General features: G+C 38.1%; 1 protein-coding gene across 5 annotated transcripts; it reads right to left on the bottom strand.

Annotated features, from left to right (window-relative positions):
• Nucleotides 1–842: 842 nt before the first annotated feature.
• On the bottom strand, nucleotides 843–21,669 carry PRDX4 (peroxiredoxin 4). 5 transcript variants are annotated; one of them, XM_072743685.1, is made up of 9 exons: nucleotides 19,373–19,767; nucleotides 15,569–15,686; nucleotides 12,464–12,580; nucleotides 10,284–10,406; nucleotides 7,505–7,635; nucleotides 6,843–6,883; nucleotides 6,326–6,360; nucleotides 2,248–2,294; nucleotides 843–999 (listed from the first exon to the last, which is right to left on the bottom strand). In XM_072743685.1, exons 1-8 carry the CDS (start codon nucleotides 19,614–19,616, stop codon nucleotides 2,273–2,275), a joined length of 831 nt encoding a protein of 276 aa, XP_072599786.1. In that variant the 5' UTR covers nucleotides 19,617–19,767; the 3' UTR covers nucleotides 843–999; nucleotides 2,248–2,272. The 5 variants fall into 5 exon arrangements, with proteins under 5 accessions (XP_072599786.1, XP_072599789.1, XP_072599788.1 ...); XM_072743688.1 differs by lacking the exon at nucleotides 2,248–2,294; XM_072743687.1 differs by lacking the exon at nucleotides 6,843–6,883.
• Nucleotides 21,670–22,083: the final 414 nt, after the last annotated feature.

The following is a 22,083-nucleotide window of genomic DNA, read 5'->3' as shown; positions in this document are numbered from 1 at the left end:
AGGGTAGAAATTTGTCTTTGGTTACTTGATAAATGCCAGGTATTTACAGTAGATGATCAAAAGTTGCTGAATACTGAATGAAACATTAATGACTGCCTTTTTCCAACAGATATGAATGTAACTCCTCCTTGTAAACACACCTAAATTGAACCTGAGGCTAGAAAACTATTAATGGAACGGAATGGACATTATTAATCAAGAAGATACAGCCTAGGGCACCTGGGTGGCTCAGTCAGTAAGACATGTGACTCTTGTTTTTTCAGCTCAGGTCGTGATTTCTGGGTCATGGAATTGAGCCCCACATCAGGCTCCATGCCACTCCAGTGTGGAGTCTGAGATTCTCTCTCCCTACCCTGCCAACCACCCCCCCTCCAGCCCGTGCTCTCTATCCCTAATGTAAATAGATAAATCTTAAAATAAATAACTCAAAGAGTTGCTTTGAGGATTAAATGCAATAATGCACCTAATCTACCTAACACAATGCTGGCCTATAGCATATATTACATAAATATTACTCTTTTTTAAAAAAGATTTTGTTTATTCCTGAGAGACACAGAAGCAGAGACAGACAGAGGGAGAAGTAGGCTCCTTACAGGAAGCCCGATGTGGGACTCAATCCCTGGACTGGGATCACACCCTGAGCCAAAGGCAGATGCCCGACCGCTGAGCCACCCAGGCGTCCCTATTACTCTTGCTGTTACTAATTTGAATCAACCTGACATTTCTGACTTTGGGAAGAGAGAGAGAGTAACCACCTATCTTTTGGCACTGGTGTTTAATTTGAACACTAGGTATCTTAGGGAGTTTTATGTTCTTCAAGAAATTACAACTATAACACAATATGGTTCTGAAACGGTGAACTTTACTAAGTTCTAAAACGGTGAACTTTACTAAGAACCTTCAAGCATTGCAACCTGACGAAGTACTTTTCAGCTGATGAAGTATTTTTCAGTTGAGTTTGTCAAAATACTTCAGTTTTCCAGCTGGATCTGGAATTATCTGTTAAAAAAAAAAGCAAATTACTCATTTTTAAAAAATTGTCAATTTTTATTTAAGTATTATTGACATTCAATATTCTATTTGTTTCAGGTATACATCATTGTGATTTGTTATATTTTTATACATTATGAAATGATCCTAACAGGTCTGGTTCTCATCTGTCATCATACAAAGTTATTATGATATTGACTATATTCCTTATGCTGTACTTTTCATCTCTGTGATTTTCTTTATATCTGGAACTTTGTACCTCTTAATTTCCATCTACTTTGCCCTCTCCTCAACCCACCTCCCCTCTGGCAACCACCAGTTTGTTCTTTATATTTAATTCTGTTTGGTTTTATCTGTTCATTTGTTTTGTTTTTTGAGTCCACATATAAGTGAAATCATGTAGTATTTGGTTTCCTCCGACTTACTTCACTTAGCATAGTACCCTCTAGGACCATCCATGTTACAAATGGAGAGTTCAATCATTTTTATGGCTGAGTAATATTCCATTGTCAAAATATACCACATTCATTTATCCATTCATCTCTTTTTTATATTTTTTAAAGATTTATTTATTTATTTATGATAGACATAGAGAGAGAGAGAGAGGCAGAGACACAGGAGGAGGAAGAAGCAGGCTCCATGCCGGGGGCCCGACGCGGGACTCAATCCTGGGACTCCAGGATCGCGCCCTTGGGCCAAAGGCAGGCGCTAAACCATTGAGCCACCCAGGGATCCCCTATCCATTCATTTCTTGATGAACACTTAGTTTGGTTTCATATCTTGGCTATTATAAATAATACTACAGTGAACATAGGGGTGCGCATGTCTTCAAATTGATGTTTGCAAATTATTCATTTTATTTTTTTTTAAAGATTTTATTTATTTATTCATGAGAGACACACAGAGAGAGGCAGAGACACAGGCAGAGGGAGAAACAGGCTCCATGCAGGGAGCCTGACATGGGACTCGATTCTGGAACTCCAGGATCAGGCCCTGGGCTGAAGGCAGACACTAAACCGCTGAGCCACCCGGGCTGCCCAAATTATTCATTTTAAAAGTCAAAGTACATCAGTAATAATCTGATATTAGTTGCCTGTCCCTTGACTAAAGAAGATAAAGAGGATTTTTGTGTCCCAAATTATATATATATATATATGGGAAAACTGGATTTGTCCTACTCACTAATCTCACCTATCCCAAAAGGCATATTTGTTAATAAATTAACATCTGTATTCAAGCATCCCAAAATTTACTTACAGCTCTTCTTTTCGCCACCAGGCTTTCATGACATCTCCAGGTTTGATCTAATTAAGTCAAACACATTAAGAGAGCATGGCTACAGATGTTAATGTATTTTTAAAGTTATCTGCTGATAAGATGTCAGTATGCCACAACAACCTGAAGGTGGCAGTGTGTTCAGAGGGATCTTTTATTTTTATTTAATTAAAAATTGACATACAATATCATGTTAGTTTCAGGTATATATCATAATGATTCAGTATTTATATACATTAGGAAATGTCACCACAATATATCTAGTCACCATCTGTCACCATATAAAGTTGTTACAATATTGTTGACTATATTCCCTGTGTTGTACTTTTAATCCCCATGACTTACTCATTTTATAATTGGAAGATTGTACCTCTTAAATCTCTTAATATATCTTGTCCATCCTCCCACCCCCATCCCCCTTTCCCCCCTTTGGCAACCATCAGTTCTCTGTATCTATGAGTCTGTTTCTGTTTTTTTTTTTTTTTAGGATATATCTTTCTCTGACTTATTTCACTCAGCATAATACCCTTTGAGTCTATCCATGTTGTTGAAGATGGTAAGATTTAATTCTTTTTATGGCTGAGAAATAGTTCATTGTATATATACTACATCTTTTTTATCCATTAAATGGATTTTTTGGAAGTCCAGAATGCAACCTTTTAAAGTGCAAAGTAAGAAAAATACTCAAATACATAAAGCGATATGTTCAATAACTATTTCGTGAATGAAGAAACAATCTGAAAGAAAAAAATGCTCCCTCCTTAACAGCACTACAGCCTTAGGTCTTTTTGAAATTTCCAATATGATTTGACCTCATACTATTTTGATAGTTATAGGTAAAGTACATCTGTCCCTATACATAAAAAGTAACCTATTGTAATGAGTTTACGATAGTTCTATATGAATTTTCTTCACATAATAAATATTACTCTGAAGTAATTTTTCAGGTATCACTTCAGGGAGTATTCTGTCTTTGCCAATTTATAATCTTTCTGCATTTAAATTCAATTTGTAAGTACTTAGGAGAATAATACGGCACTGTGTGCCAACAGTGTGCCAGGCATACGAGGATAACTGCACTAAAGTCCTTGCCTTTGAGACTTGTATAAGCATGTGGGGAACATGTGCGTGTATGTAAGTTGTCGACGTGATGCACAGCACAATATGATCATGTATGACACAGGCTGTGACTGGAGGCTGAGATGGCATCAAGGAAGGCCTCAGAGTGGCACTTAAGTTGATCTTGAAAGAGGAGTAGACTGGGTGTTATTCTGTATGTTGGTAAATTGAACACCAATAAAAAAATAAATTTATTATAAAAAAAAAAGAAAGAGGAGTAGAATTTAGGGAAGGGGGAAGATATTCCAGGCTAAAGGCCTGAGCAAAACCACAAAGGTATGAAGAAAAAGTAGGGCTTATTTTGGGGAAAAGTGAGTCATGGGACTTGGTGGGAATATAGAACGTGTGTGTGTGGCATGTGTGAATTGTAGGGAAGATGACCTGGGAGAGGTTGGTAGATACAAACAGTGCATAGGCTTGAAAGCTGTGCCAAGTACCTGGATTGTGTAGTGTGAGTTACTGAAGGGCTGCTAAAAGATCTGGTTTGGAGTATGACATGCACTAGAGAGGAGAGAAGCTGAGGTCAGGGCAACAAATCAGGAGGCCTGTGCTATAAACAGGAGGGAAGCCAGGGAGATGTATTTTCAAACTCCTCCAAACTAGCTACTCACCAGTCACCGAGGTTCTACATTTCTGTTACTTCACTGTATTCCCATTCCCCATGCCATGTGACACTAGTGTCCCTATTCCTGCCACATGGGCCCCCTTTACGTTTCTTGAACATACTAAGCTGGTTCCTGGCTCAGGGCCTCACTCTTGGTTTTCTTTCTGCACTGCTCTATGCTTGCCTTGCTCCCTCTCTTCACTCACGTTTCAACTTAAATGTCATCTTAGAAATCTTCCCTGGCCATTTAATTCCCCACCCCAGCTGCTATCCTACCAACTGTTTCTAAAAGCATTTGCCACAATCTAAAATTAGAATGTAACTCTGAGGGTAGGGACCTTGGTTGTGATATTCACTAATAAATACCATCTGCCTATCATAATAGTTTCAATAGTTGCCACATAGCAGATGCTCAAGAAATATCTGTTGAAAGAATGCCCATAGAAACAGAGTAGAATTGTGGTTGTCAGGGACTGAGGGTGGGGGAAATGGGAAGATGCCAAAGGGTATATAAGCCTTTAGTTTTAAGATGAATAAGTTCTGAGGATGTCATATACAGCAGAGTGACTATAGTTAATACTGTTTTGTGTAGTTGAAATTTGCTAAAAGAGTAGATCTTAAGTGTTCTTACAACACACAAAAGAATAGAACCATGGGAGGTGATGGATTTGTTAATTAATCAGATTATGATGATCATTTTAAAATGTATACATATATTAAATTGTCACATTGTGTAGTTTAAATATCTACAATTCTATTTATCAGTTATACCTTAATAAAGCTGAGAATAAAAAAAGGAATGCCCAAACACAGTATGTGATTACATATGTGCGGTTTCTTTGGTGGGAGAATTCATGGTTTTTATCAGATTCTCATAGGGGTTTGTGGCCCCTCCAAAAGTTAATCAAGTGGATAGTTAACATGTTTTCTGAAACGTAAGATACTCCTCCTCTAACACCCTTCGTAGTTAATTTGTACTTATTAGGAGCTCTTGCTGATCTCTTAGTACATGTATGTGATTGATGGGTGAGGTTATTCATCATTCACTGTTGGTTTTGCTACAGCTTCCAGGGAACATGCCCCCTACTTCAAAGATCTATCCAGAAATTCCTTCTGAGGCTTCTCAGGAGATGCCTGCAGCTTCTGATTCATATTTCCATCTGGAAGCCTCACAATCAATAATTGTAAGCTAAGTTAATGACTCATGTACAAGTTAAAGCACCTACCACTCAAAGTACCTTTAATGCCTACCTTCATATCTATCTTTGAGATCCATCACATCCATGTAGAGGTAAATAAATTTGTACTGTAATCTTAACTTTGACCCACAAAGGCAAAGTTGTTTTGCAAACCCATCAAAAACTGGTTCAAAAATCAGTGAAATAGGGCAGCCCCAGTGGTGCAGCGGTTTAGTGCTGCCTGCAACCTAGGGTGTGATCCTGGAGACCCTGGATCGAGTCCCACGTCAGGCTCTCTGCATGCCTGCTTCTTCGTCTACCTGTGTCTATGCCTCTATCTCTCTCTCTGTGTCGTTATGAATAAATAAATAATCTTTAAAAAAATAATCAGTGAAATATTACTTTACCCAATCCCCAATCTGAGTTAGGTTACAGAGTGAATTTCTTCCTCTCATTGTCTATGATTAATGGTACTTTTTGTTGACTGGCTAAAGAAGAAAGTCTTAGGAGTCTGTATTTTTCTTTTATCCTAAGATGATTTCTTCCTTCAGTGCTCTAGTATTTGTCAATTTCCTAACTACAGTTTGTATAGAACTGTTGATTTTTAGAAGATAAACATGTTATTTTAAAAAGGTTCAAGCAAGTTTCCCAATTGTATTTTGGCCAGAGACTACTTCTGGGATTGTCAATTATATAGCCAGCCTCCTTAAGTGAAAGGATATATCTGTTTCAATCTTCCTTCAAATGATAAGGAGAGAATCATTAGTTTCAATGTTAATTAAGCCAGATTTTCTCAAAAGTTTACTATATACAGAAAGGTTTTGCTTGTGACTATTTTCTTGGCCCACAATACAGGAAGAAATTCTGTACATGATCTCTAAGACCTCTGCCTTTATTATACTAGGTCTCCACTGTTCCCTTTGTGATTTCTTTTGATAGTATATTTCTCTGGATTCTTGGCTTTAAAAATCAGAGCATTAACTCTCATATTCTGCTTTCTCCAGTTTGAGCTACTCTCTCTATGGTCCATGATTTCTGTCTAGTAATGTTTACTTCATTTATAAAATCAACATAGTTCTATTACAAAAAAAGATTATTCAAAGATTGGCATTTATGGGGCCCCAGCTATCCCACTGACAGAAAAATCAGTTTGACTTACAGTTTCGCTACCAGGTTTCCAACCAGCAGGGCAGACTGAAAGGAACAAAAATTGGCAAAAAGTTTAAGAACATGTTCAATTCTCTTCAGCCACTCTTGGCTTTTCTTTTTCCAAAATGAAACTGAAGAGAGCCTATAATAATGAGAACATTTCTAGGCCACAGGACACTTGATTAGTTTGCTTGCCTGCTTGCACCAAGGAATTCCAGTCACAGAGTTTATCAACAGGCAGCTAATCTATTTCCATTTTTTTGCCAATTATATCTAGTTACATTTACAATATAAGAAACCACGTTGAGTGTTTCTCTAGTAAATTATATCTAGTTACATTTACAATATAAGAAACCACGTTGAGTGTTTCTCTAGTAAAGTTGGAATTATTTGGGAATCTGGTGAACTGAAAGATTGGGGCAAGGCAAAAATCTAGTAAAGTTGGAAGATTTGGGAATCTGGTGAACTGAAAGATTGGGGCAAGGCAAAAATCTCTGAATTTATATAAACTTCCAATATAAACTTACCTTCTGTTTTCTGTAGTATCTTGTATTGATGCCACAGTTTGCTGTTTGTCAATTAAGAGTTCAAAATTACTAAGAAAATGGCATTTCCCCTTTAGAATGCACCCTTACTCAGGGCCTGAGTTACACTTTTGAAAAGAATATATCACATATGTTCTATTTTAGCAAAATCTGACCTTTTCCATTTAGCTACTGCAAAAACTTGGGAATGAAAGGATGAATTGATCACTAGTATGAAACCAAACAGCTTTGAGGGAAAAAGCTAAGTCAAAAAATGTAAACATGAAAAAAAAATTTTTAAAAATGTAAACATGCAAATAAAACCTACATTATGAAATACTGCCAGACTGGCATATTTTAAGTTTACAGGAACATAATTAAAAAATTACAGTAGAAGAAACTTTTATCTATGGACTGTATAAAATGAGTATTTTTACATTTTATTCTGTAAGCAGGATATATTATCGATATTTTGTTTAAAGCACTTTAAATAATACTTGGATCTGCTAAAAAGACCAGGTAATAATTTGAAAATAATCAGAGGATTTTGAAATCATCCACATTAGTTTTTTTCCCACACTACTTTTTGACTAAGAAACCAAATTAATCGTGCTATAATTTCTCAAATGAAAAAATCAAAAGGCCAAGACAGAAGGAAAGGGTACCTTCTCCATGTCGGTCAGTATACTGGAATGCTTGAACCAAACGCAGTGTTTCATCCACTGATCTACCGACTGGGAGGTCATTCAGAGTAATCTGTCTTAGGATTCCTTTGTCATCAATAATGAAAAGACCTCTGTAAAACACAAGAGTGGTACAGGTGAGGTCATTTCATCTCAATTAAGACAAATATTAGTTAATCTGAATCCCTGTGCCATCCACACAGAAGGATGTTATACAGAACCAACAACACATTACCTGTTTGGTGTACACACATGCAAATACAACCCCCTGCCCAAACCCACTCTTACCTACTGTATAACTTGGGATTATCATTGATAAATGGTAGCTTTAAAAATTTGTTTTTGTCTATGAAATGTACTGTTGTATTTCCATTTAATTCTTCACTAGTACTAGGTTTGGGATTTTAATGCACTGTAAACGAAATGATGAATCTATATAGCAAAGTCTACCTCTGGGTGAAGGAGTGATCCACCTTTCTTATCACTGGCTATTTAGAACATCTTTGTATTTCCTTTTTCAGAAGTGGAAAAGACAAAGTCACCAATATAAGCGAAGTTACCTTTCTTTCTAAATCTGTGTATTTACTCTATGGCCTAGGGAATAATGGAGCAGTTTAACTTAAAAGAGCTGCTATACTGAGATGGCATGGCAAGAGTTAAAGCAGACCAGAAAAAAACAAAAATTACCAAAGGACTTTACTGTTTTTATTTCAGTCAATATGGATTTCAACCTAACACTTGGTTTAGAAAAAGATCTCAGGTACTAGGGCTAATTGCTTATGAGAATTATAAATAATAATGAGATCTATTTTTAATAGAAATACATGGAATTACAAATCTATTACATGAAATTTTGTTTCATAATCACATTAAACATTATAAAGTGTTCTTGCTTATCCTACAAAATCTTTCTTTAATGGGCACCATGATGTCTGAACTAACTAGAGCTCACTTTCCTTGGACTAGGTCAACTTGGCCAAACTTGGGCAAAACTGTAAACTATTACTCATATGGGTTTTCTTTGATGTAGCTACTTTTACCAGTAGAAAAGGGTTGTTAATGCTGATGAAGTCTGTTCTGAAGTTAAGTGAGTCTGATTTGAAATTGTGAACTTACTTCTGTAACATACATCATACCAACACACAGCCTTGGGCACCTGGGTGGCTCAGTCAGTTAAGCAGTTGACTTTTGATTTCGGCTCAGGTCACGATCTCGGGGTTACATGGTTTTTACTTGGTTAATGTTCAGATAATTTGAAAGTTCATTTTATTTTATTTTATTTTGAAAGTTCATTTTAATTCTATTTTTTAAAGATTTTATTTATTCATGAAAGACAGAGAGAGAGAGAGGGGGCAGAGACATAGGCAGAGGGAGAAGCAGGCTCCACGCAGGGAGCCTGATGTGGGACTCAATCCCAGCACTCTGGGATCATACCCTGAGCCAAAGGCAGATATTCAACTGCTGAGCCACCCAGGCGTCCCTAATTCGAAATTTTAAAATAGCTTCAGTCTTTTTAGTGGCATACTTCCTCTTTGGGAATTAACTTAGTAATAAATTTTATGAAAAGAGATTAGACATTAAAGACTTGGAAAGCACAAAAAAAGAAACTATTGGTAGTGACATATGATAAAATATGAATGAGCCTTGAAAACATTATGCTAAGTGAAAAGAGGCTGGTCATAAAAAAGCACATATTGTAGGATTCCATTTAAATGAAATGTCCAGAATCGGCAACCATAGAGACATAAAGGAGGTAAGTAGTGGGCCAGGGCCAGGGCCAGGGCAGGGGGATTGAGGGAAAGGGAGAGTAACTGCTAATGGGTATGGGGTTTCTTTTTAGAGTAATGAAAATGTTTTAAAATTGATTGTGGTGATGATTGCACAACTCTCTAGCTGTACTAGAAACCACTGAATCGTAGGCTTTATTTTTTATTTATTTTTTAAAAAGAGTATTTATTTATTCATAGACACACACACACACACAGAGAAAGAGAGAAAGAGGGAGAGAGAGAGAGGCAGAGGGAGAAGCAGGCACCATGCAGGGAGCCTGACATGGGACTCATCCAGAGTCTCCAGGATCACGCCCTAGGCTGCAGGCGGCGCTAAACCGCTGTGCCACTGGGGCTGCCTGAATCGTAGGCTTTAAATGGGTGAGTTGTATGTAAATTATATCTCAATAAAATTGTTATTAAAAAACATAGGCCTATAAAATACTGGTAGTTTCACATAAAACATTAAAAAAGAAATTATTAGCACTGCATTTTGATAATATAATAAAATTACAATTGTTTTAAGCTAAAGTTATCCTTTTTTCAAGACTTCTATTGGCACTTCCTTAATTTTTCCCACTCCCCACAGCACAAGTTTGCTAAATAATATAATAATTGTACTTAGAAAAACCATTACTGGAGTCATTTTAGAGAAAAGGAGAAAGAAACAGGCAAGGAGTTTTGGTACCTGGCTTCAAGTGTAGGCTCTGTCATTAATTATGTAACTTTGGTTAAGTTCATGGAATTCTATAAAATTGTTTATCTGTAAAATGAAGGTTGGTCAAAGAGCTCTAAATAATCTTCCAGCTCTAACAGTCTATGATACATAGTTTAAGTAGGGCACTCACCAATTATTTTAAACAGTATCTACAACATTTTTGCAAATAGAGCAAATAATATTTCTTGATCAAAGCTTGTGTCTTCTAACTCCACTTTAGGGAGGATTACAAATATATTTGGATTTGTCCTAATACAAAACCACCGAAAGGTACCTAAGAGTATGGCCTGAGTCCTCCAGATATACGCCATAGTCCTTTGAGATCTGATGGGTCAGATCCGAAAGAAGTGGAATCTTTATTGGCCCAAGTCCTCCTTGTCGTCGAGGGGTATTAATCCTATAACAAACAAAATATTTACCAAATGTAGTATTTGGTACTACAGAGTGAAGTAAATGTATGTATCCAAACAGCGTTCTTCATCTCCATATACACACATATGAATGAACACACACAACACACATGTTCTTTCTCTAACAAAAACAGGCTAATATACATTCTATTTTTTGCCTTTACTCCAGACTTAATACATTCATTTCCTTTAAACTATAAATGTGGAGATACATACATTTTTAATGTACTGACACACTATATTTTACTAATCTCTATTGCTAGACATTTAAATTATTTCCATTTTTCTCTTGCTTTTATCAACCTTGCTGGAAACATCTATGTATTCTCAACTTTGCATCCTTATTTGATTAATTCCTACAAAAGAAACTGATGGATCAAAGGATATGCACTGTCATAAGCATAACCTTAAAAGTGTGATAAGACAAAGCCTTGAGATAACAGAGATAATGCAAGTGGGTGATATTTTAATATTCTGAGACAAAGGAATGCAAAGTCCACCTGAAGCATCGAAGGAAGTTAGTTACAATCTCAGACACTTAAATCTTCAGATTTAAGTATTCTTTTACTTGAAACCAGGGAATGTGGGTGTCCCAAGGGGAAGGCACTGACACTGCAGCTAGCAAAAGGGAAATACACTCCAGATGTCTGCAGCCCCAGTTCTGACATCCAAACAGAAATTTCTGGTTGAGATGAAACCTATTTAGCTCAGAATGCATCCCCCCAAATTGCTTGAGAAACCAACTGCAAATTATTTGGGAGGACATAACTTTTTCATGAGTGGATTTAAGTTGTAATCCTACAAAGGTTTAGAAATACTATAGAAGTGACGAAGCAAACTGATTTAAAAAATGTAGAATTATAATGTGAAATTTTATTAAGTTTATAAATAGTAAAGAAACATTTTTAAAGGACTTAAGGCATACCATATTTGTCTATTAGATTTGCAAGAATTACTTAAGTAAGTCTTGGAAGTTTTATCTGGAATGGAGATACTTAAAGGAAATCAAATATATTAAATATACAACTGCATTTAAAAATACTTGAGAGAATTACTTAAGGGAATATAAATTAAATTGTAGCTCCTGCACCAATTAAAATTTTAGTTATATATGCCTATATATAACTATAAATGGAGAAAAGTTGTTCTGAATTTGTTACTTGAATGAAATGAGTATTAATCTTTAAAGCAAAGATAATTCTGAACCATCTTCATTGTGTATAAAATCTTGTGCACAGAATTATGGACATGAAAAGTTCACATTGACACATACATTTCTGATTTTGAACATACTGCCTAATTACTCTCCAGAAATGCTCAACCAACTGTATATGTGAGAGGACCATTTCTTCACATCTTTGTCATCACTGGATAAATATTTCAATATTTGAAATCTTGGCCAATCAGGAAAAAAAGTGGCATCTCTTGTCATTTTAATTTGCAGTTCTTTGCAATTAATCAGGCAAAACATCTTTTCATGTTTAAGGAGTTAAAAAAGTTTTTAAAAATTAAGAAAATCAGTGTTTCTTGAAAAATAATTATAAAACCTATTGTGAAAAAAAGTAAAAAAAAACTATTGTGAGTTTGACTTAATACTAGATAACTATGTAACAGAGAAATGAAATTTTAAAGAATATTTTTCCCTCCAGACTAAGGCTACCAATTTATCATAATAAAGTAATCATATAACTCAGTGGTGTTTCTTATGGAGGTCTTTTGTACTGAGCTTTTTTTTCCCTGATTTGGAAATGTCCTATAAAATCCTTAAGCATTTTTTTCTTAACTTTATTGAACTGGCAGCTCTGATCTATTCCCGAACTATCTGATAACCACATTCCAGGGTGCTTAGCTGGCTCAGCTGGTAGAGCATGCAAGTCTTAACCTCAGGGTCACGAGTTCAAGCCCCACACTGGGTATGAAGCCTACTTAAAATAAAATTCAAAAAAAAAAAAAACATTATATGCATATCACACTGAGAGTTGTCTGCCTATAATTGAAAGTAAATCCATTCTTTTTCCTACAAATCTTAGTGTAAGATACTGACCAGGCCAAATGGGTAAACTGTGAATCAACAGAGCATGCTACCACTTCAGTGTTTATCGATTTGAATTCTTCAATTCTATCACCAAAGGCGATGATTTCAGTTGGACACACAAAGGTGCTGAAAGTTAGAAAGAAAATTCAGTATTCTCAAAATATACATATACCTAAAGTTTCAAATGACTTAGTTTTACAAACACCATTAGTATATAAAAATGCATATTAAGAACAATTTTATATATTAACATTGTCAAGATACATCTTTCTAAAAGATTTGATCAAATATCATTTTACTAAAAATGTATATTACAAAGTTCCTAATTATATCTCAGTAAATGTTATTTTTATAACTTAATGGATCCTTGCTCAACCAATGTTCCCTTCTCCCTTATGGCAGAAACTTGTCTCATTTATTAGCTTTTATTTAATAATGCTTTTTATTTATATGGTGCTTTATAGCTTTTAAAGGATCTATACAGATTTTACATCATTCCACTATGTATTTTTATATTCCTATACCACTTCTATGGGCTAGATGCACTGAGCTTTATTTAAGAGATGAGAAAATGCTCTCCCATCCCCCTCCCTTCCTTAATAAGGTCCTCTTCTACCTTGTCTCCCAATCTTGTTGTCAGAAAGGCATGTTTAGAGAATATTACCTTAGGGTAGTATTTTCCGAACCATGGTAGGGACTCTTTAGCCAGTTTATGGAGTTCTAACTAATGTTTTAAAAAAGTGGAATAGAAAACGAGAATACTTTACATATAGTAAGAGTGAGTTATGAAACATGTATATATACACAAATGCATATCTGTGGGTATGTGTTTAGGAGTGATACTGAAAACATTCAACAACCTTAACTCAAAGTTGGCTTTAGCTCTCTGGAGGTTTCTGAAAGGGACCAGGTGGGAGGGGCATCTTGGTGAAGAGGTTGGGAAGGTGGCTATTTACCATTTGGTATGTAAGTGTTTCAGTATTTTAATGAGCACAGCTGAACTGGTACTTAGACTGAATGTTACCCTGTATGTATATGTAAGTGTATTGGGCAGCAATGAGAAATGAATTTTGTACTATGTACAGGTTGTGGTCAAGAAAGTAAGAACACAGACTTAGAGGACAAATTCCTACTGCAGTCTAATACAGGCTTTTCAAATGTTTCAGTTGTTCAAATGTAGGCAGACAGTTCTAATCTAGATTATATCCCTGGAAACCTAAGCCATGATATATGTATTTTTTAATATTTTCCCAAAGGTAGGAATGGTCAGCCCTGCCTTCCTTCTTATTACGACAAATGCTACTTAGATATATACTTATCCAACCTCTTAGTGAAGACAGAAAAAATTCTGGCAAAAAACTAAAGGGCTATGTTTTTGAGTTTTGTGCTTGCACACTGTAGCAAATACCTCAGAATTCTTCCTTTCTAACTAGGCCCAACCTGGTATCACATGGAAACAGAAAGAAGCAGTCTTAGCTTCTTGCCCCAGGAAGCCATTGGTGACATCATGCTTTAGATATGTCTTATTTGTTATGGAGTTTTAAGTTAACACTGGGAGAAATAGATATTTGTCTACTATGTTAGACTAATTTCAAAACTCACATTTAGCATCCTATATATTTAACAGATGTGTTAACTTTTTGGTTTTATAACAAGATGAATTTAGAAGGCCTATCATTTTTATATATTAAAATTTCTACTTCTGGTTTCTATTAGAAGTTAAGTTACATCATACATTTTAGCTAGTCAGGCCACAGTACAAGCTGGTTAGAAAGAAGTTCTTACTAATTTAAAAGATTATGTATTATCCAGATTTATGACTTGGTTTACTTGAAATGAACTAATTTTTCTGAGAATTTTTCCTATTTGGATTAGAGTAAGGGTGAGCAAACTTCAGCCCACAGGCCAAATACAGTCTATCTTATTTTTTGTAAATAAACTTTCAATAGAAAACAATACTCATTCATTTATGTAGAGTCTATGGCTATTTTTGTGCTATAATGGCAAAGTTGAGTAGCTGCAATAGAGATCACAAGGCAAAAAAAATTTATTATGTGGCCCTGTACAGGAAAAGTTTGCTGACTTCTGGCCTAGAGACAATCTATAGAGATGAGCTTAAGTATATCCTCCCTGCAAGTTTAAGGTTTTATTTACACAGTTCTAGATTAGTCCTAATGGAAAAAAGACCTTAATATACAGTGGCAATATAGAAGATATTTCTACTTTTTATAATCAAAAATATATTCAAATAGAAAAAAGATAAAAGTCAGGATAAGTCTGCTACCTTTTCATTTTCATGGAATTTGAAAAAGATTCCAGATAAAATTATATCCTCGATAAGACTAAAGCTGCAAGAGTATTTGAGTCAACTTTTTATCTATAGTGTTCACTGTCAAAGTTAAAGAGAAAATTTCCCCAATAACCATAATTTATATTAATAGGCATTATTTCTTAAGCATATGCAGTATTTTTAGGAAAATGTTCAAACCATAGGAAAGCAACAGATGCAGTAAAGAATAAAAATGATAAAACCAGAGTTAAATGGCATCATCACTGTAGAGGGCTAATTTTCTAGTTAACATTACACATTAACATTACACATAAACAGATTTGTGGCAGAAGTCTTGCTATTAAATGCTTTCTAAAATATTATTCATTTTCTTGCCTTAATAGGTATAGCTTACTATAATTGTAGCTTTCCTTTCTTTGATGATTGTATTATAACACAATCATTTAGATTTAAGTATAAAGTATTGGGATCATGGGTTTTGGTTCTGAAATATATGGTAGATGTTATCTTCTTGGAAAAAAATTCATCTTAGTTTGACTTTTAAGAACCAAGAGCTAGGGGCACCTGGGTGGCTCAGTGGTTGAGCGTCTGCCTTTGGCTCAGGTTGTGGTCCTGGGGTCCTATGCTTGAGTCCCACATCAGGCTCCTCACGGGAAGCCTGCCTCTCCCTCTGCCTATGTCTGCCTCTCTCTGTGTCTCTCATAAATAAATGAATAAAATCTTTAAAAAGAAAAGAACAGCTAAATAAAATACTTTCTACTTAATGTTCTTGAATAATGATTGATAATGACTGATGATTCATGACCTGTACAAGTATTACTTACAAATCAAGGGGGTAGAAGAAAAAAACCAGGTATTTCCCACGATAATCAGTCAACTTGAGCTCCTTGAATTCTCCATTTATCACAGCTGTTCCTTCCCAATAAGGCGCTGGCTTGGAAACTAAGAAAAATATATAATGTTCTAAAACACTGAGAAAATTGGTGGGGAGACAGAAAGACATCTTTAGGCAATCACTAAAAATCAAGGATCCTAAACCTTTGGATCTCTTTAGCAGTCTGGTGAATCTTACAGACTTTTTCTAAAGATAGTGTTATTGAATGCATAAAACAAAATATATAGAATTAGAAAGGAAACCAATTATATTGAAATATAACTATCAAAATAATAGAAAACAAACTGGTGATATAGTAATATATATACCCTTTTATAAACACTTTAAAATCGCAAGATCTATGGGGCACCTGGGTCGCTGAGTTGAGTGCCCAACTGTTGACTGTTGATTTCAGCTCAGGTCAGTATCTTGGGGGTGGGGTGGGGGTGAGATGGGAGCCCTTCGTGAAGCCTCCCCCGCCCACTCATGCTCTGCCCTCAGCACAGTCTGCTTGTCCCTTTCCCTGACCCTCCCTTGGCTCACCATGCCCAAGTGCACACACACGCTCTCATAAATAAATTAAATAAGTAAATAATAAATAAATAAATAAATAAATAAATAAATAAATAAATAAATATTTAGAAGTGCAAGATCTAATAGTGGTCTAATAACTGTCCAAGATAGTGATCAGTAAATTTTGTTTCAGGATATCCCAAATTATGTGGCATAAAGATATCTGTGATTCCCTTGGCAACAGGTACAAGCAAGGACTTCTGAAGCTAGGTGTGATTTGTTGCTGATGTTCATAATGGAAGAAAATGCTACATTTCAGTTGGAGGTTAATGAAAATAAAGACTCTGTTTTTCTGTTTAGGCTCACAGACCCCCTACATTCCATCCCTGCACTAAAGTCTACTTGGTCCTTCACTATAAGCCCCTCCAAGCTAATCAACTTCCTACAGTTCGAATACTTAAGATTTTCCTTTTTCTAATGGTAGTCTCCTAGATGTACTCATTTAAATGTTTCTTCAGTTTCTCACATACACAAAGACAACCTGATGCACACTCAAGGAGTGGGAATCTGCAAATGTCAGGTGAGAAGTTTAAAATCCCAGAGCATGGGATTATTTTCCCAGAGTTCTGAAAGAAGAGACCCCCTTGAACAGGTTTCAAGTGACCTGATGGAAATTGAATAGTTCATGCTGCTCTCTTGTAAGGGCACACTGTAATTCTAGCCAACACACTTTCATAATAATGTACCTTGATCCTTTGTTAACACATTCACAGGGCACTTAAACCTTCAGAACCATTACATACATTGAAGTCAGTACTTGATTCCAAGTTTGACTAATGTTCCTAGAAAGTAAGGCTTTTAATAGCCAGCATTTTTTATCACTCCGAAAATAAAGACAAATTTAAAATGAATTTCTCTGTGAAGTTAATATATAACACATGATTATTTATCTTGAACCAGTAGCCTACCTCATATAAGTATGCTGATCTAATTAGGTAAAGGCCAGGAGGGAGAATTGGATAGAAGGGAACTGAACTGCATATGCTTTATATACATTACTGAGAATGCTATTCAAGTGTGAGGTTATAATTGTAATGATCTGTTAAAATGATATTCCTTAATGATTTCTGCATATAGGGAAAACCAAATCTGAAAAATAATTTTTTTCCAGAAAGTTCTGATTTTGGAAATTCTGGGTTTTGGACTTAAGAACTGCAGTGTTCTAACAGTTTTTTGATGGTGTCGTTAGGGTTTTCAATATATAGTATCATGTCATCTGCAAATAGTGCAAGTTTGGTTCAAAGAAAAAAAATTCATCAATTTGTAAGGCAAAAAAGACAGTAAGTACTTTATTAAGATCTATAAATGGAATTCCCAAAGCAACCCGTTGCATCTGTTAAAAAATAAAAACTGTCCCAAATATAAATAGCAGAGTTAACAAAGATTCTGGCAAATGCAGAGCAGTAAAGAAGAATGTTTAAATCCCTTTTTCCCATACCCATTCCCCTCATCAGTTTAACTACTGCTAACGTTCTGATGTCTTTCCTTCCATTCTTTTTTAAACACACAAATTTGGATCATGTTGCACTTGTTTTTAAAGAGAATGTTTTAATGAGAATTCAGTAATATATGGAACTGTTAAATCACTGTATTGTACATCTGAAACTAATAGAACACTGTATGTTAACTACACTGGAACTAAAAATAAAAAAGGGAGGGAGCAGTAATTCACGAACAGTTTTTCATGTCAGGTTTTCATCTAAATAACTTTAGATTATTTAAAGTTTAATGGCTCTATAATATTCCATCTTATGAATAAAAGTCCTCATATCTATAATTCTAGATAAGCCTACATGTGACACAGAAATGTGGCAGATATCTAAACTTTGAAAAGGTTTGCTACTAAAGGGAAGTCTATTATTACTACTTTTTTGTTTCCATGAGCAGACTTGGATGGGCTTTGTTTCTTACGGGAAATTGTGATGCCAGTAAATATCTAATTGGATGCCACATTTCAAAATATCTTCCCAAGCCAAATAAAAGCAATGGGACTTGGAAATACTATGATTTTAAAAGTGCAAGACTGGCTCTTGAAAAACAAAAATATAAAAGTAACTTCCAGTTAACTTTCAGTAGGAAAGAACTGCAAATGTGTTAGGGGGCAAAACAGTGTTCCTCATTTATAGCTCCCACTTCATCCTAAGTTGTAACATCCCGTTTAACACTGAGGATTCATAATTGTGAAGCATTACTTTTGTTACTGAATACAGGCATGGAACTGAATCAAATACATATCTACAGAATGCCAAATGATCCGTAGGAGAAGTTATTTAAAAGCAAGTAAGAGATAGTCTTTATCCTTTAGCCTCTGGCCACTTCTTTTTGGCCAATCTTAACATCCAGATGCAGTAGGCCACAACTTTCTCATTATCCCCTCTGACGTGTCCTTCCTGAAAGTGGCCATTAGCTGTGTACACTGGAGAGAAATGCAAATAACCGAAAGCCAAATTGGCAGGACATAAATTTGCCGCAAGGTTTATCATCAACCCAAATGCATTACTTCCACTTTCCCCCCCACTTTTCCTATAAGGAGCCTCCAAAGTACACCCTGTAACAAGTTATTCATTTTTGAGAAACAAAGAATACCAACTAACTATGGTTTTGGGGAAGGTGGCTTTTAACTGTCTTTATAAGACACAACAACAACAACAACAACAAAAAAAAAAAAAAAAAAGAAGGAAAAACGAAAGGTTTGCCCTCCTGAGAATTTTGGTTAGCTACTTTTCTGTTTAATTAAACTTTCTGTGAACCATTATTCAACTTTTCAATGTATTCTTCCCTGAAATAGTACTTGAAAATAGACGCGATGTGCTGCAGGCACTTTTTGATGTTGAGGAAGTGTTTCAGTTTGCACAACATCCTGATGCCTAAAAACCAGGGGCCAGGACCACCCTCTTTAACCTCATCTGCGGCTTTGAGGTAACCACTACTTCTTCCAAAATCTGATTCGCGGAACCTGTCCGTTTCTTCACAGCCGGAATCCGTCTCCATCCCTTTACCTCCGCCCCCCAGGCAGGCCCGCCCAGGGACCTGAGGCCGTCCAAAGGGTGCCGCCCAAGCCAGGCCCCCAGGTACTACCAGGGTACACGTGTGTCGGGCCCTCTCGACCTCCCGCCTCCCTTTGCCACCCCCCCCCCCCCCACACCGCAACCTCCCTTCCTCTTGGCGGGACACCACCTACTCTTGGCCTTGCTGTGGTGCAGGGAGTGGTCGGCGGGCGAAGCCCGGGACGCCTCCCCTGGGTACACTTGTCCACCCGCGTAGAAGTGGCACTCCTCTTGGCGGGTTCGGGGCCTCTCTTCTGCCTCCCAGCCTCGCAGAGCTCCAGTTGGCAGCAAGAAGAGCAGCAGTGGCAGCAGCAGCAGTCTTCGGCTCCGGCCAGAGGCCGGAGTCGTCGCGGCTAGCGGCGGCGGCGGCGCCTCCATGACCACGCGAGGGCAAACACACGTCTCTTGGCGCGAGCGCGACTTCTCCCGCCGCCAGGGAGCTACAACCGCGCGCCTGAAGCCCGCGTGAGCCGGGGCACCGCCTCGCGAGACCTGCTCCGCCCCCACTCCGCCTCGCCCCCCCTCCCCGTTCCCTGCTCCACCCACCCCTCCCCTCCGCCACGTGGGCTCCAGCCCCGCCTGCTCGCCCCCAGCCGGAGTTTGCGCCTGCGCCCTGAGCGGCCCGGGGCCGGGAGTTTAGCCCAACTCTGTGAACCAAAGCCTCCCGGTGGCCTTGCGCGTGGTCGGATGCGCTTCTTTGCACTTTTAGATGTTCTTCCACGCCTAGCTCTGCCACAAAGTCTCCCCAGCGTACACCACCCGCAAACTGAAACTAACCTTGGAGAAGAAAGGTCCAACCATTTACCCCTCTCAAGCAGGCAAGAGAAAACTGGCAGTTTGGTAACTTAAGCCTGTCTCAAAGGTGTTTTTTTTTTTTTTTGGTTTGTTTTTACTATTTTATTTTTTTTCATTTGTTTTTATTGAAGTTTGATTTGCCAACATAGAGTATAACACCTAGTGCTCATCCCGTCAAGTGTCCTCCTCAGTGTTTGTTTTTAAGACTTGAAAAGTTACTAGAAAACTGGATTTTGTCCCAGCACAGCGCTGTTCCGTCTTGTGGTAATTACCCCATCACATTGGCAGCCCTTACGCCCCACAGGATCCCTTCTATCTTCCTGGGAGCTCTTGTCATCTTTCTGAATCCCGCAGAAGCCACCCTGTTTCCTCCTTTACACTGCCAGCTCCCTGGGATTGAAATGGCTGCGTAATTCATCTTTGTTTCCCAAGGCACCTGGCACTCAGTGAGCATTTGCTTGTGTAATGGCTTGATGTTCTAAATGACACCTAATGTCCCCAACAGCTTGTCTTAGCTTCCAGTGGCTTTCACATATTGCATCCTTGCTCCCTGTGTCAGCCCTTTGAAGGCGATGGGAAAGCTGATATTTTCAAACTCAACCCTTAACCCATTCCAGCCCATTATACACCTTGGAAGAATCTGAGGGGAATAGAGCTGAGGGTCCTTGGCACCCTCTTTTGCTCCCTCAGGCCGCGAGCTCCTCCCCCTCCCCCTCCCCCTCCCCAGAGCGCAGGCGCTGCGCCTGCGCTCTGGGGCCCACCCAGCCGCCATTGCTCCCTGACGACAGAAGACCCTTTGTGGCGTAATGTGGTGTCCCGTTCACCCTTCCAGGCCTCTCTCGTCTACAAAGCTTCGCTGGAAATGGCCTCCAGTTGCTGACTGATTACTGGTCTTCTGCACTCAACACTGTTTTAGATCCTCTCAGCCTTCGGTGCCCACTTCTCCCCCAAAGCCTCGCCGCCACATGCCGTCCTGCCTCCCCACCAAAACTTGAAACAAACCGTTCTGCCTTATTGTGGCCTGCATTTTATACCGTTAACATTTACTCTCCATTTCCTTAGGGTGAGCGGGTGAGCAGCGATGACTCCCCTCTCCTGCTGTACCCGTTTTAAGCCCTGGGAGAACTTGGAGAAAAAGGGTCTAACCTGAAAAGCCATACCTGGAGGCCATTTATTCTCTTCTAGTGAGAAAGGAACTCTTCCAGCAGGAAAGTCAGTTTGGTGACTTAAGACTGTCTCAAGGTGTGCATAAGTTTTAAAAATTAAGACTTGGTAAGTTCCCAGAGAACCCTTTCTCCCAGCACAGAGCTGTTCCATCTCCTGACAATTAACCCCATCACACACCCATTTGCCAGCATGGCAGGTGAGAATTCAGGGGAGAGGGGCGCACATCAGGGGCCACCGGCAGCCCTTCTGCGCCTCTGCCCCACCGGGGCTCACCACCCCTCCGCCCCCACCATCTTTTTATCTTACCCTGACTTCTTGTCATCTTTGTTAATTCTGCAGAAGCCATCCTAACTGCCTTTCTTCTAGGAGACAGCTCTCTGGGGTTGAAATCAATGTGTAATTCATCTTTGTTTCCCTAGGTACTTGGCAGTCTGGGAACATTTGCTATTGTAAGCACCTGATTTTCAAAATGACACCTAATGTTCCCAACAGCCTGTCTTAGCTTCCAGTTGCTTTCACAAATCATGTCCTTGCCCCTTGTGACAGTCCTTTGAGTTAATAGGAAACCTGCCGTTTCAGACTCCTCCCTCACCCCAGGCCTGCCCATTATATGCTCTAGTTTTTGTTTCCTGACACCTTTTTCCTGTGGGCAAAGGTGGAAAAGATGAAGCTACCTCCCTTTTCTAGGGTGAGGGGAAGCTTGTCCTTACCCATAACATTGTCTGTCAGCTCTTCACTTTCTGGGGGCACGTAGACAGGAGTTCTCTGACGAGGTACTTCCCGTTGTTCAAATTCTTCTCCTTCCCGGGCTTCCTGCTGTTCCACATGGAAGGGGAGTGGGGTTCGACAGGTTCGAGTCCCGGGGATTCGGTTCAGGCCTATG

This window comes from Vulpes vulpes, chromosome X, assembly GCF_048418805.1.
Source record: "Vulpes vulpes isolate BD-2025 chromosome X, VulVul3, whole genome shotgun sequence".
Classification (NCBI taxonomy): Eukaryota; Metazoa; Chordata; class Mammalia; order Carnivora; family Canidae; genus Vulpes; species Vulpes vulpes.
Note: the sequence above shows the minus strand (reverse complement) of the source record. Positions and strands in the feature narration are given on the sequence as shown.